This window comes from Citrus sinensis, chromosome 2, assembly GCF_022201045.2.
Source record: "Citrus sinensis cultivar Valencia sweet orange chromosome 2, DVS_A1.0, whole genome shotgun sequence".
In the NCBI taxonomy this organism is placed as follows: domain Eukaryota; kingdom Viridiplantae; phylum Streptophyta; class Magnoliopsida; order Sapindales; family Rutaceae; genus Citrus; species Citrus sinensis.
In genome coordinates this window covers 22,040,932-22,053,402 of record NC_068557.1, presented here as the reverse complement: position 1 = coordinate 22,053,402, position 12,471 = coordinate 22,040,932, and the positions used below count along the sequence as shown (strand labels likewise).

General features: G+C 34.1%; 1 protein-coding gene across 1 annotated transcript; it reads left to right on the top strand.

Annotated features, from left to right (window-relative positions):
- The first annotated feature begins 4,967 nt into the window (after positions 1-4,967).
- Positions 4,968-12,093, top strand: LOC102620227 (auxilin-related protein 2). The gene is made up of 8 exons (XM_006469317.4): positions 4,968-6,091; positions 6,960-8,787; positions 8,872-9,004; positions 9,075-9,175; positions 9,279-9,344; positions 9,959-10,048; positions 11,097-11,273; positions 11,533-12,093. The coding sequence occupies exons 1-8, from the start codon at positions 5,472-5,474 to the stop codon at positions 11,569-11,571; spliced, it is 3,054 nt and encodes a 1,017-aa protein (XP_006469380.1). The 5' UTR covers positions 4,968-5,471; the 3' UTR covers positions 11,572-12,093.
- The last annotated feature ends 378 nt before the right edge of the window (positions 12,094-12,471 follow it).

Genomic DNA, 12,471 nt, shown 5'->3' with positions numbered 1-12,471 from the left:
GTAAATATTTTTCCCAAAGCTTGTTTTAAAGATTAATCAATCTTTTATTTCATATATTGACAAAATGTATATTTTGTAAAGTGGCAGGTCTACTGGAGAGTGGAGACTAATAAGTAACAAGAAACAGAATAAAGTTTGGGTATTTTCGTTATGTTATTTCAATGTCTTTTCAGTCTTTGTAAGCCTTGCAAAATTGGAAGAAATATATATGGCGTAATTTGTTTTATTAATTAAACACATACGCACACTACATGAGACTCGAACTTAAGATTGAAGTCTTGATAAGACTAACCAATGGGCCTTTGGTCCAGTGGGAGAGCCCTTGCACTTAGAATAATGAGTGCAAGGGTTCGAGCCTCCATAAAAGTATTTATGGGACTTATTTACAATCCTTCCTCAATTATCACATAATTGAGTGGAGTCAGTCTATTCCTCACGAAATGTGAGTAGAGTGGACAGCTCTCGAATATTTGAGAGGGTTTGAAGAATTTGGGCAGCTCTTCAGAGGAGTACATGCCACGATGAAGGTCCCAATTGTAGAATCTGTGTGTAAATATTAATTGTAATATCTACAGTCCTGTATAAACAGTATTAAAAAAAGAAAGTCTTGATAAGACTATCACTAATAAATGAACCTAAGTTTTAGTAAGAAAGGATTTAATTTAGTGAAGATATAAAAATATCTTATTTTAATAGAATTTATAGATGATAAAAGGAAAATTATTAGCTATCCACCCAAAATTTATGTTATTATAAAAAAATTTAAATTTGTCTGATTTTATACCCATTATTTACATTTTCTATCTACTGACCACCAAGATGTTATAGTCCATGGTTGATGACTTGACTGATGATAGTATTTTAATGATTCTATAAAATTTAAAATATAAAAGAGATATTATCATTTTATAACCTAATTTTTTTGACATATCAATTTACCACTAAAATTTCTTGACAATTACTTTTCCCCATTTAATGTTTCAGTTTTTTATCATTTTACTATTAAATCATTAAAGTTACTAAAATTTTAATAAAAAAATATAGTAAAAGTCTAATTTACTCTTAAAGTGTATAAGTGTAGTTTAACACTCTAAATAAAAAAAAATTAATCATATACAAATAAATAATGTTTTTACCAATTGATTATTTATATAATTAATTGATAAAATTACAAAATTTTATATCTTGTGAAATTTTTAAAATAATTTAGTAGTAAAATAATAAAAATTAAAATATTAAATAAAAAGGTAATTGTCAGAAAAGATTGATGATAAAATGATATATAAAAAAAAGGATGATAAAATTATAATGTCTTAATATAAAAATTAAAAAGAAGAATAAAGATAAAGGTAAAGATAAAAACTATTTTTATAATAAAAAATAATTTAAGAACAACCTAAAATCCCATCACCACCCACTTATCTTTTTTGCTTTAAAATTTTTCCAGGATACCGAATTAACTTCTCTTTCAATCCCACTATCAAATGCGATTTTCAGGCCTTGAAATTAGAACTTGCGAACTTAGGCGTGGTACCATTGCTTTGTGTCCCCTGCAAATCCCAATTTTCAGTACCAATCAGCTGCCACGAAACCCTAATCACCTAATAAACAATATAAATTGAAGAATTTCACCACTCAATTCAATTCTCATAAAATCAAACCTGCCCTTGTTGGTAAGCGCAATTGGGGTTTGCAAATACCCAACAAAATCTTGATTATACCAGTCAAAACCAAGATGAAAACTCCGAACTTTTAGGGTTATGTTTCTGACATGAATGGCTAAGAAGGTTGTTGCGCTCGCAGTGGCCCCGCTGCTGGTTTTGGAAGGCAGCGAGGAAAAGAAATGAAAGAAAATAATAATTAAAGGAAAATGTAAAAAATAATTTGTCTATTTTTTCAAATTTTTTAGTTTTCCAAATTTTGGTTTTCTACTATCTTATTTTGGTTTCTTTTTCTTATTTTATTTTCTTATTTAGGGTTTAAATAAAAAAAAAACCTTGAAATTTAAGAGTAAAATTTGTCATTTTACTATCTAGATTATGTTAAATATTATAAAATGTAAGTTATTAACATTTACATTCGTTTGAAATTAATACAAAATGTAAATAATAATTTTGAAGTTAAAGAAATTAAAATTTTGTAATATTTTTAAAAAGAGAATACCTTCAATGATGAGTGACTTACGGTGTATTTGGTACACTATTTTATATTATGTTATATTATATTATTTTAATACAGGTATATTGAATTATATTATATTATATTAGTATTATATTATACTAATGTTGTACAATGTTTGATGTCACACTATGGTACATTAATTTTTAATTATATTATATTTGATATAATATAAAAAATAATAAATACAAAATAATAAATTATATTATTAAATTTATAAATAATATATTTAATTTAAATTTTATATTTAGAAAATAATATTTATTAGTACATAAAAAATACAAAATATAAAAGTCTTAAATTTTATAAATTTTAATGTTTTTTAATAAATATGTTAAAAATATCATAATTCTTCCTAAAGATTGAAGCTTATAACCTTAAATTTTCATAAGTATATTTTTTAGTATTTTCTAAATATATAACCTGTGAAATAAAGATTGAAGCAAATAATTTAATAAAATAATTTTTAAATAATTTAACAACATAAACAAATATTTAAAATCTTCAAAATTAGTTTAAAAATCATCTTAGGATAATAAAATAAAAGTTTATATATATCACAAGACAATAATAAAATAATTAAGTGATACAATTATTGTGACATATTCACTAAGAAAATGAATTGTGCTAAATAATCCAGTAATTATTTATATTATTACTTAAAAATAAGTAATTTAATTATTGTAATGTAATTAAATAATGTAATATTATATTATATTATTTAAGTATTTATTATTACTTATATTAATTTATTAAAGATTAATCAATTTTATATATTAATTAATATAAGATAATTAAATAATACAATATTTAGTTTTAATGTAATAAAATTTGAAATATAATATACTATTATTTTTAATAAATTAATAAATTTATTTATTTATATTAAAAATTATAATGTAAGAAAAAATAAAATATTATATTATATTAAATTAAAAAATTATATTTATTATTAATATAACAAAGTTTACAACAAAAAAAAAGGCCAATGCGCCCTAATACCGCAATTGGATGCTTTAAGTGCATATCTAAAAAACTCTTCAAATAAGATTTTATTACTTATTTGAAGAGGCAAACACTCCAATTAAGATTTTTCAAATAAGAAATGATTCCTTCTTTTTAATTTTGTAGAGTTGTTTTTTACTCTTCAATTTATATTTTATTACTTTTTATTGGAGAGAGAAAGAGAAGTTATTTAATTACCATTTATTTTTTTACTCTTTTTTTACCATATAAGTAAGCAAATAAATATTTGAAAAGTAAAATTAATAGAGTTTTTTAGAGATGATCTAATCATAAGGTTGAATCTCATCAATGAGAGGTGTGCCAAACAACACCTATAATTTTCTATATAAATTTTTTTAAGCATTCGTTGCTCCTTTACAATTTACGTCACTTATTTTGATTTGGGCCAATAACATCCCAACCCTAAATTTCCATCATCATCATCATTAAGGATGGGCAAACTGTTCGGTTTTTGCCAAACTGAACCGAACCGAATCGAACAAAAAAAATTCAATTTGGTTCTAATGACAAAAATTGAATGGTTTGAAAATTTACGAACGATTGGTTTGTATTTGGTTTGGCCCAAAATGAACCAAACTGACAAACCAATCAGTTCGTTTGAATTTAATTAAAATATATATTAAATTTAAAATATAAAAACCTAAAATCAATTTTCATTTGCTAGTTCCTAACAAAGAACAACCCCAATCGGTAAATCCCTAAATCGACATCCATCTTTCACGGTCAACAGCGGCACGATAATCTTTCTCGGTCGCAGCCTCTCACGGTAACGCCGTCGTGGACGCAGCCCCTCAAGCACGATCATCTCGCGGTCTCACTCATCAACCATCAGTCGACTTAGCTCGTCATCTTCAACCTTCGCTGCTTGTCTCACCGTCGTCAATCATTACTCATGCTTTATTCACGTTGCTTGTCTCTCACTCATCACTCCTAGTCGGCCCGTCATCTTCGCTATTGCAGGTGTTTATTTATTTATTTATTTATTTATGCTGCGTGTTTGTTTTACTTCTGTTTGAATCTTGTGAGGGGTTGCTTTTGTGTTGGCTGTTTGAATCTTGTGGGATGCGGCTACTACAAGTGTGAAATTAACTGTTGTAAATTGCTTTTGTGTTGCTGGTGTTTGAATTTCGTGGGCTGTATTGCTTTTGTGCTGATGTATTTTGTTTTTGTGCTTCTAGTGTTTGAATCTTGTGGGTTATGGCTACCATAAGTGTGAAATCGGTGTGTATAGTGAGAATCCATTTGCGAGAGAAACATGTGTATTTAATAGTTGGATTTAAAGTTTATCATGCTTTTATGAATGAAAATTTAGAAGATATATGAATTGAACCAAACCTAACCAAACTGAATTTCAAAATCAAACCGAATTCAATTCGGTTTTAAAATTTGGTTTTTATTCGGTTTGAATTTTTAAGAACCAATCGGTTTTGGTTCGGTTTCAGTTCTGGCTCCAAATCGAATCGAACTATAAAACACCCACCCTAATCATCATGACCATCATAATAATAATAATAATAATAATAATAAAAGACATAATTTATCAGTGTGAATGATCAAATTAGTGAATACTAGCATTGAATTCTAATTCTTATTTACGACTTACAACGTACGAGGAGCCTCTTTGATACTAATAGATAAAGTACATCTTGCGTAAGAACTCATAATAATACGGGGATCTAAACATTATTTTGCCCTCTGAAAAAATATACTTCAAAGATGCAAAAATCAGGGTGAAACCGGAAACAAGTCCCAAATAACAAAGCCTTTCAAAAAATAAACAAATCCCAAATCCTCCTCAACAAAAATCAAACCTCAAAACTAATCCATCACCAGGGGGGAAAAAAAAAATACAAGAGCAAAATGAAAATGGAAATAAACAGTAACGTGTCTTAGCCCACGGCATAGATAGAAGCCTCGAAGAAAGAGGAAGACGAAGAAGAAGTACAAGCACAAAATAATTTTGAAATAAAAAAAAAAACAAATATTTTCACATCTCCTCTTTCCTTGCTATTATTAATCTAACTCGGTTCTTTCTTTCTCCTTTTTTGTTTTCCTTTTCCTTTTAAGATCATTGTTAATTTTCAGTTTATAAAAAAAAAAAACTAATTATTCAATAATTGACTGTTTACCCTCCAATTTATTTCACCTTCTTTTGATGCCCTTCATTCATTTTTTGTTCCTTTAGCCATCGCCTTGCCCCAGATCTGAATCATTACAGAAACCAAATTTCAGTTCAATCACTGCCGTCAGATTTGTTTTTGGAATTAATGGATGAATTTCCAAGTCTTTTGGCCCGAGATTTCGGCTTCAAACCGCAAGGCAAGTCGGCTCCAATGGCACCGTCTCGTGCTAGCAATTCGAGTTTCGTACTCGGATCTAATGCATCCGAATTCCCAAAATCCTCCTCGCTAAGATCGACGGATGTGTTCGACGATCACGATCGCGATGGACCCTTTTTCAACGACGTGTTCGTCGGTACGCCGAAGTATTCTTCCACTTCAGCCGTCGATTCTCGCAGCGGTAACACGTCGTCGTTTGATTACGGCTCTATTTCCGGTTCTTCGAATGCGAATTCGATGCCGGTTTATGATAAGCCGGTTTATGATGACGATGTAGATATTTTCAAAGGATTGCCTGGATTAAGGACCTCATCGACTCCGGCTGCGGCGGCTTCGTCGTCGGGCGCGAATTTTGATGACGTGTTTGCCTCGTTCTCGAGATCGTCGGCGAAACATGAGAGCGCCAGAGAGAGTTCGCCCTTGGATGATCTTTTGGGCAATTTAGGTAAAAAAGAAACGGAATCGAGGGTGAAATCAGAGAAAGATGTGTCGGCTTTTGATGATTTGTTGCCTGGTTTTGGTCGCAGTAGGTCTCCTAGTAGTAACAGGTATGTTCTTTTATCTGCATTTTGATTTAATCTTTTAATTTGATGTGAAATATGACATTTTGATGTGTTTGCAAATATAGCTCTATCCACCCTAGAAATATGAGCAGTACTATTGGAGTGTAATTGGTGGCAATGTTTGAAAATCTAAGTCTGGAATGTGGTGTTACGAAACAAAAACCATGTCATTATATATTGTAAGTAAAATGTTGCTAGTCTGCAATATATTTACATAAAGGTGGCATTTGCAATTTTTTCGTAGTGTTTTACTCTTGGAATGTGCTTGCTGCGACAAGATTAGTGTTATTTTGTTCAATGTAGTAAAATGTGTCCTAGCAAGTCGTAAAAGTCCCTGCAGACCTAGGAAGCCATATTGAAGCCAAATTATGTTGTTTTCTGTAAGACATTGCAGAGGCATTCTATCTTTGGGCAGTGAGCCAGCAACTTTGTTTTGTAGAAGAATTGAGTGTTTTTAGGGCTAAGTTGTCACATCAATTTGTTTTTTCTACAGCAAAATTCAGTAATTGGAATGATATGAGATTTATGTAAATCCTGATTGGAAATCTAACAGAGGATGTTCTAATTGAAGAAAATAAGATTTCAGCTGGACAAGAGACAGAAATTCAGCTGAGGGTTTTGACAAGTCAGTGTCGTAGTTTCACTTTCATGTATAGATGTGGGAAATGCAATTAACATAAAAATGTGACAGAATTTGTTTTTGGTTTTTTCCCGCTTTTCTTTGTCATATTCAACTTTATACCACCCTTATAATAGAAAGTATATGTGATTCAGTATGACATGATGCCCTTTGTGTTATAGTTTCTGCCTACGAATTAATATATGCAGCTCCTATCTATTTTCCCTTGCACAGGTCAACATCAGAGTCCAGTCAGTCTCAAAAACCACCTTCTAATTCAACCAAGACAGCATCTAGTGTGATGGAGGATCCCTTTGGAGTTTCGGAATCAACTTCAACCCACGTGGGTTCGTCTTCAGAGGTGTTCACTGATCGACTGGAAGAAATTGGTAAATTTGGTGGCTCTGGAAGTGCAAAAGTAAATGGATCATCTGTAAGTGGGGGAGTATTTGATGATTTAGATTCCCTTAATATTCTTGGGAAATCTGTGCCTCCAGTTTCACCTGAGATCAACAAGAGAGGGAATGATAGATCTTTAAGAAGTAAAAGCGTGAGTGGCACCCAGACTCATCCCAGAAAAGAATCAATTGATAGATCTTCAGTGGAAAACTTTGATGGTTATGCACAGAATAATACACCTGTTGATAATTTTCAGGGATCCAATGACACCCTTTTTAACATGCCGAGTGTTGCAACTGATTCTTCTAGATCTGCTGGTAGAGCTACTTCCCCCCCATCCTATATGAGTGCAACCGATTCTCTTAGATCTGCTGGTAGAGCTACTTCTCCCCCTTCCTATATGAGTGCAACTGATTCTCTTAGATCTGCTGGTAGGGCTACTTCTCCCCCGTCTTACACAAGTGCCAGTCCTAGCGAGACAAATTCACAAGTCAACACAACTCCAAAATCAGAAGATCTGTTTGATTCAGCTGAAGATTTGTGGCTTACTGTTTCAGAGATTCCTCTTTTTACGCAGCCCACAAGTGCTCCTCCGCCTTCAAGGCCCCCACCTCCAAGACCTACACGAGTTTCTAAGTTAGAGACTGGTAATGCAAGAAAGAAGGCTAATGAGTATTCTTCTTTCTCAAATTCCCCTCAATGTACTCATAGCCCTAAGTCAACCCATGCTGGAACAAGGAGCTCAGCAGCATCTCAAATTGATGAACTTGAGGATTTTGCTATGAGTAGGTCCTGGAATAATGTTAATGAATATGGAGAAGTTCCTTCTCCTGAAGATGTGGAAAGCTCCATTGCTGCAGCTTCTGCTGCCGCAATGAAGGAGGCTATGGATAGAGCAGAGGCTAAATTCCGCCATGCTAAGGAAATGAGGGAGAGGGAGTCTTTCAAGGCTGCAAGAAGTAGAGAATCTGTTCAACCAGATAGAGAGGAGAGAGCTACGCAACAAGATGCTCAAGAGAGATTAGATCGTGAGATGCAACAGAGAGAAAAGGGGGAAGAACAGAGGAGACTTGAGAGAGAGAGGGAGAGAGAAAGGGAGGAAAAAGAGAGAGAAAAGAAGAGAATTGAGAAAGAGAAGGAGCGAGCAAGGGAGATTGAGAAGGAAAGAGAAAAAGCGAGACAAGCTGTGGAAAGGGCTACCAGAGAAGCACGAGAAAGAGCAGCTGCTGAAGCTCGCCTAAAAGCTGAAAGGGCAGCTGTTGATAAAGCAAACGCTGCAGCCCGAGAGCGTGCGGAAAGAGCAGCTGTTCAGAGGGCACAAGCTGAAGCTCGTGAAAGGGCTGCGGCAGAAGCAAGAGAAAGGGCAGAAAGAGCTGCTGCAGAAGCTAGGGAAAGGGCAAATGCAGAAGCAAGGGAGAAGGAAGCACGGGAAAGAGCGTCTGTTGCAAGGACTGAAGCCGAGGCACTGCAGAGAGCTGAAAGGGCTGCTGTACAGAGGGCTGCTTCAGAGGCCAGGGAAAGAGCTGCTGCAGAGGCTAGAGAAAAAGCTGCTGCTGCAGCAAGGGCAAACCAAAACCAACAAAAGAATGATAATGATCTTGAGTCCTTTTTTAGCATGAGTTCCCGACCAAGCAGTGCTCCTAGGCCAAGGGCCAACACTTCAGTGAGAACCTGAACTTTAAAATCTGTCTATGTTCAGACTTTCTACAGTTTCAGAAGCCTTATATATTGAATCTCTGTATTTCAGGATTCCCTGTTTGATAGCCAGAGCAAAGGAGGCCCTGAGCCAGCTAGGAGGACATCAGTTGGAGCCTCATCTAACATGAGGAAAGCATCTTCTACTACAAATATTGTTGATGATCTTTCTTCGATTTTTGGAGGTAATACTACAAGATATCTTGTTTTCTTTTCCGTATAATACTAATTGACTGGACTACTTCCTTCCATTAGCTGCTGGATCATCAGCTGGAGAGTTCCAAGATGTTGAAGGGGAAACTGAAGAAAGACGAAGAGCCAGGTTAGAACGCCACCAAAGGACGCAGGAGCGTGCGGTATGTATTATATGTTGCATGAAAGCCATTATTCTACCTTTTAGGGTTGGTCCATATGCTCAGTTCCACCTCCTTTTGTTAAGTGCATGCAATTTTTGTTCAGGCAAAAGCTCTGGCTGAGAAGAATGAACGTGACCTTCAAGCCCAAAGGGATCAAGCTGAGAGACATGTAAGTAGGGCACAATGAATTTTAATTGAATCATGTTTGCTTACAATGAATTTTATTTGAATCATGTTTTCTTGTCTCATTATTCTTTCTTTCCCACCATCTGCTTCTCTATAAGAATGTTGGTTGTTGTGTTTGAGGGGGTCAACCTTAGGACTCTTATTGCTACAGCCTTCGCTGCTACTGCACTGTACAGTTATATTACCTTTTTTTGGGGTTTTTTTTTGGTTTTGTTGTTGTGGGGGGGGGGGGGGGGTCTTGAGCTGGGAACCTTCTTACTGTTTGTGGTTGAGGGCTGGGATAGGGGCAGTTCCTTGCAAATCAGTTTCCAACTCAGTTTGGGTTTTAGTGCAGGTCAATATAACCTAGAATAGAAACCAATTCTAAGTTGTATTTATGTGCAGGTCATTTAGGGAAACTCAATCCTAATTGTCATTTACTAGAAGCTATGAAACAAATCAATTAGATTTGATAATTAATCTTGTTTTAAGGAGTGCAGAATGAAATATGATGTATACATATATTGTTTGCATGTGCTTTCCCCAGTGAACTATCTCCTTGTTGAGGTTACTTCCATTTCTCATTGTCTGTCTAATATTAGTCTATGTTGATTCCAGAGGATTGCAGAAACTCTTGATGTTGAAATTAAGCGCTGGGCTGCTGGAAAAGAAGGGAATATACGCGCTCTCTTAGCTACAATGCAATATGTGAGTTATTCTTGTTTTGTGTGTATGTTCTATTACTTTACTGTATATTGAAAAAGTACTCCCATATCATTCCTATATCTCATGGTTTTATGATAAGTTGTTGTTGTCGCAACTCTGTAAATCTTGCCTGCAATCTTCTATGTCATCATTTTATAAAATATGTTGCCTTGCTGTGCATGCATAGACACACATCATCTTATCACTGTATTTACACCATATCTCTAGACACACATCATCTTATCACTGTATTTACACCATATCTCTATTCTAGTTTTCTAGGTTTTGGCAATCTGCTGTCTGTATTTCTGCTGCGTAGTGTCGGGCAGTCAGAAGCTTGACACTATTTGGCATGATACGAGTACTCATTAGATGCATTGCCCTTAAACTAGACACTATTTGGCATGACACTAGTACTCATTAGATGCATTGCCGGTTTTAAGTCTTCTCTTATTGAGTCTGGAAACATAATAAGTGTAAACTATTTTCACTATTCTGACATTTTCGACCATCTTATTGTGAACAATATGTACAGAAAGAATAAACTTATTTACTTCTACGTAATGCTAGACCATAGGTAGGTTTTAGAATTATAACTTTCTTTTTGGACCTCAAAGTTTGGCTTCGAGATAAGAATCCTGCTCTTTCGATGGTACTGTTAGCTGATGAGAGATTGGAGAAGCTTGAAGTACCTAATACAGATTCTAGATCGTAAGAAATCTAAAATGTTTGAGGACCAAGTAGTGCTTAATGTAGCAAAATTTATTATGAGAAAGTTTCTACATGAGTCAAATTTTGTGTACTAGGAAATAGAACTATCATCTAGTTATCAAGCAACTGTTAAGTTAGACACGCACGTGCAGAGATAGAGAGAGATGGAGAGCAATGTTTGTAGATCTCTTAATTCCCCAACCAAATTGACTTTCCTAAGCATGACCGCTGCTATAACTACTTTTCTTAGGTTCTGCAGAATGAGCAACTTCGTTTAATTAGTAGTTTTACTATACTGTTATCACCATCTGATCTTATGAATCTTTTCTGCAACAATTAGGTGCTCTGGCCTGAAAGTGGTTGGCAACCTGTTTCTTTGACTGATTTGATTACTGCTGCTGCGGTTAAAAAGTGTTATAGAAAGGCAACTTTATGCATCCATCCTGATAAAGTGCAACAAAAAGGAGCCAATCTCCAACAGAAGTATATTGCTGAGAAGGTGTTTGATTTGCTTAAGGTACAACAAATATACTGTCGTTTTTTCATACTATTATGCCTTGAAGGCTTCAATCTTACTATGCAAGATAGTTTTTTAGTTTACTATTTTGGGTGTTTCACTTTTTGCTGTCAATTCGATGACAAGCTACTGTTACATGCAAACATGAATAGTGAAAAATATGCAATTGGAGTTTCTATACACCGTGTTTAACGCATTTACGTCTGAATAGTGAAAAATATGCAATTTGCGCTCATTTTTCAATTGTTAAACAAAACAGGAAGCTTGGAACAAGTTCAATTCGGAGGAGCTCTTCTGAGTTCAAGTAACAATTATTTTACTCAAACTTCTTGATTCTTGGGAGTGGAACCATATTGACTGTCTCAGCTGATACATTCTTCAATCTGCTGTCACATTCTGCTTCAATTCACGTCATATTATGTCTATCAGCTGATAAGAGGGAGGCTCGGGGGCCCTTTCGCATATGCCAAGATGCCTATGTCCAAGTGTCTGCGCGCTATTCTTTTGCTGTAAACAAATGTTCCTGCATATGCATCAGGAGGTGTAATCTTTTGTTCGTGTAGAGTAATATTTGGTGCTCGAGTTCAGTCATCCCATTTTCATGAGACGGACGTTTGTATTTTTTGTGGTGTTAATTCATTTATAGTTATTATTTTCGTGGGGGTTTTTTTGGCCGTGGGTCTTTGGTATATTGAGTGAATACCAATATGTTCGTTACTATCAAACCGACTGTATGAATGATCCTTGTATGATTGCTGCGTTGGGAAGCAAACTCTTGGCAGGACGTGGCAAATATATGCTATCTATTTCTTCCATTCCATTTTTTGTTTTCAAGCAGTATACCATGCATATCCATTTTCTGGTTTGAAAAGTTTAAAACAATCATATACATCCGTAGGAACCACTATTATTACTAAATGATTAATAAACCGTAATTATTGCAGTCAAAATTTTTTAAGAAAAAGGACAGTGACTCCTTAACATTTGGGAAAAGGAGGTTTTAAAAAAGATATATAATCCTTATTTTTATAAATAAATTTTATTTATCTTAATAGTAAATTTATTTTAATTTTACAATTACTATTATGATCTTATGATAAATAAGTTAAAATATTGATTTAAGACAATGAACTTCTTGGTTTTACTTTCTGTTTATTCAATTTACCTTTCATCCGTACATAAGTCTATTTAATATCTT

Coding starts and splice junctions, on each gene's coding strand:
- LOC102620227 (XM_006469317.4), top strand. CDS start 5,472: ATGGATGAATTTCCAAGTCTTTTGGCCCGAGATTTCGGCTTCAAACCG. Junction 6,092..6,959: donor AGGTCTCCTAGTAGTAACAG/GTATGTTCTTTT, acceptor TCCCTTGCACAG/GTCAACATCAGAGTCCAGTC. Junction 9,176..9,278: donor AAAGGACGCAGGAGCGTGCG/GTATGTATTATA, acceptor ATTTTTGTTCAG/GCAAAAGCTCTGGCTGAGAA.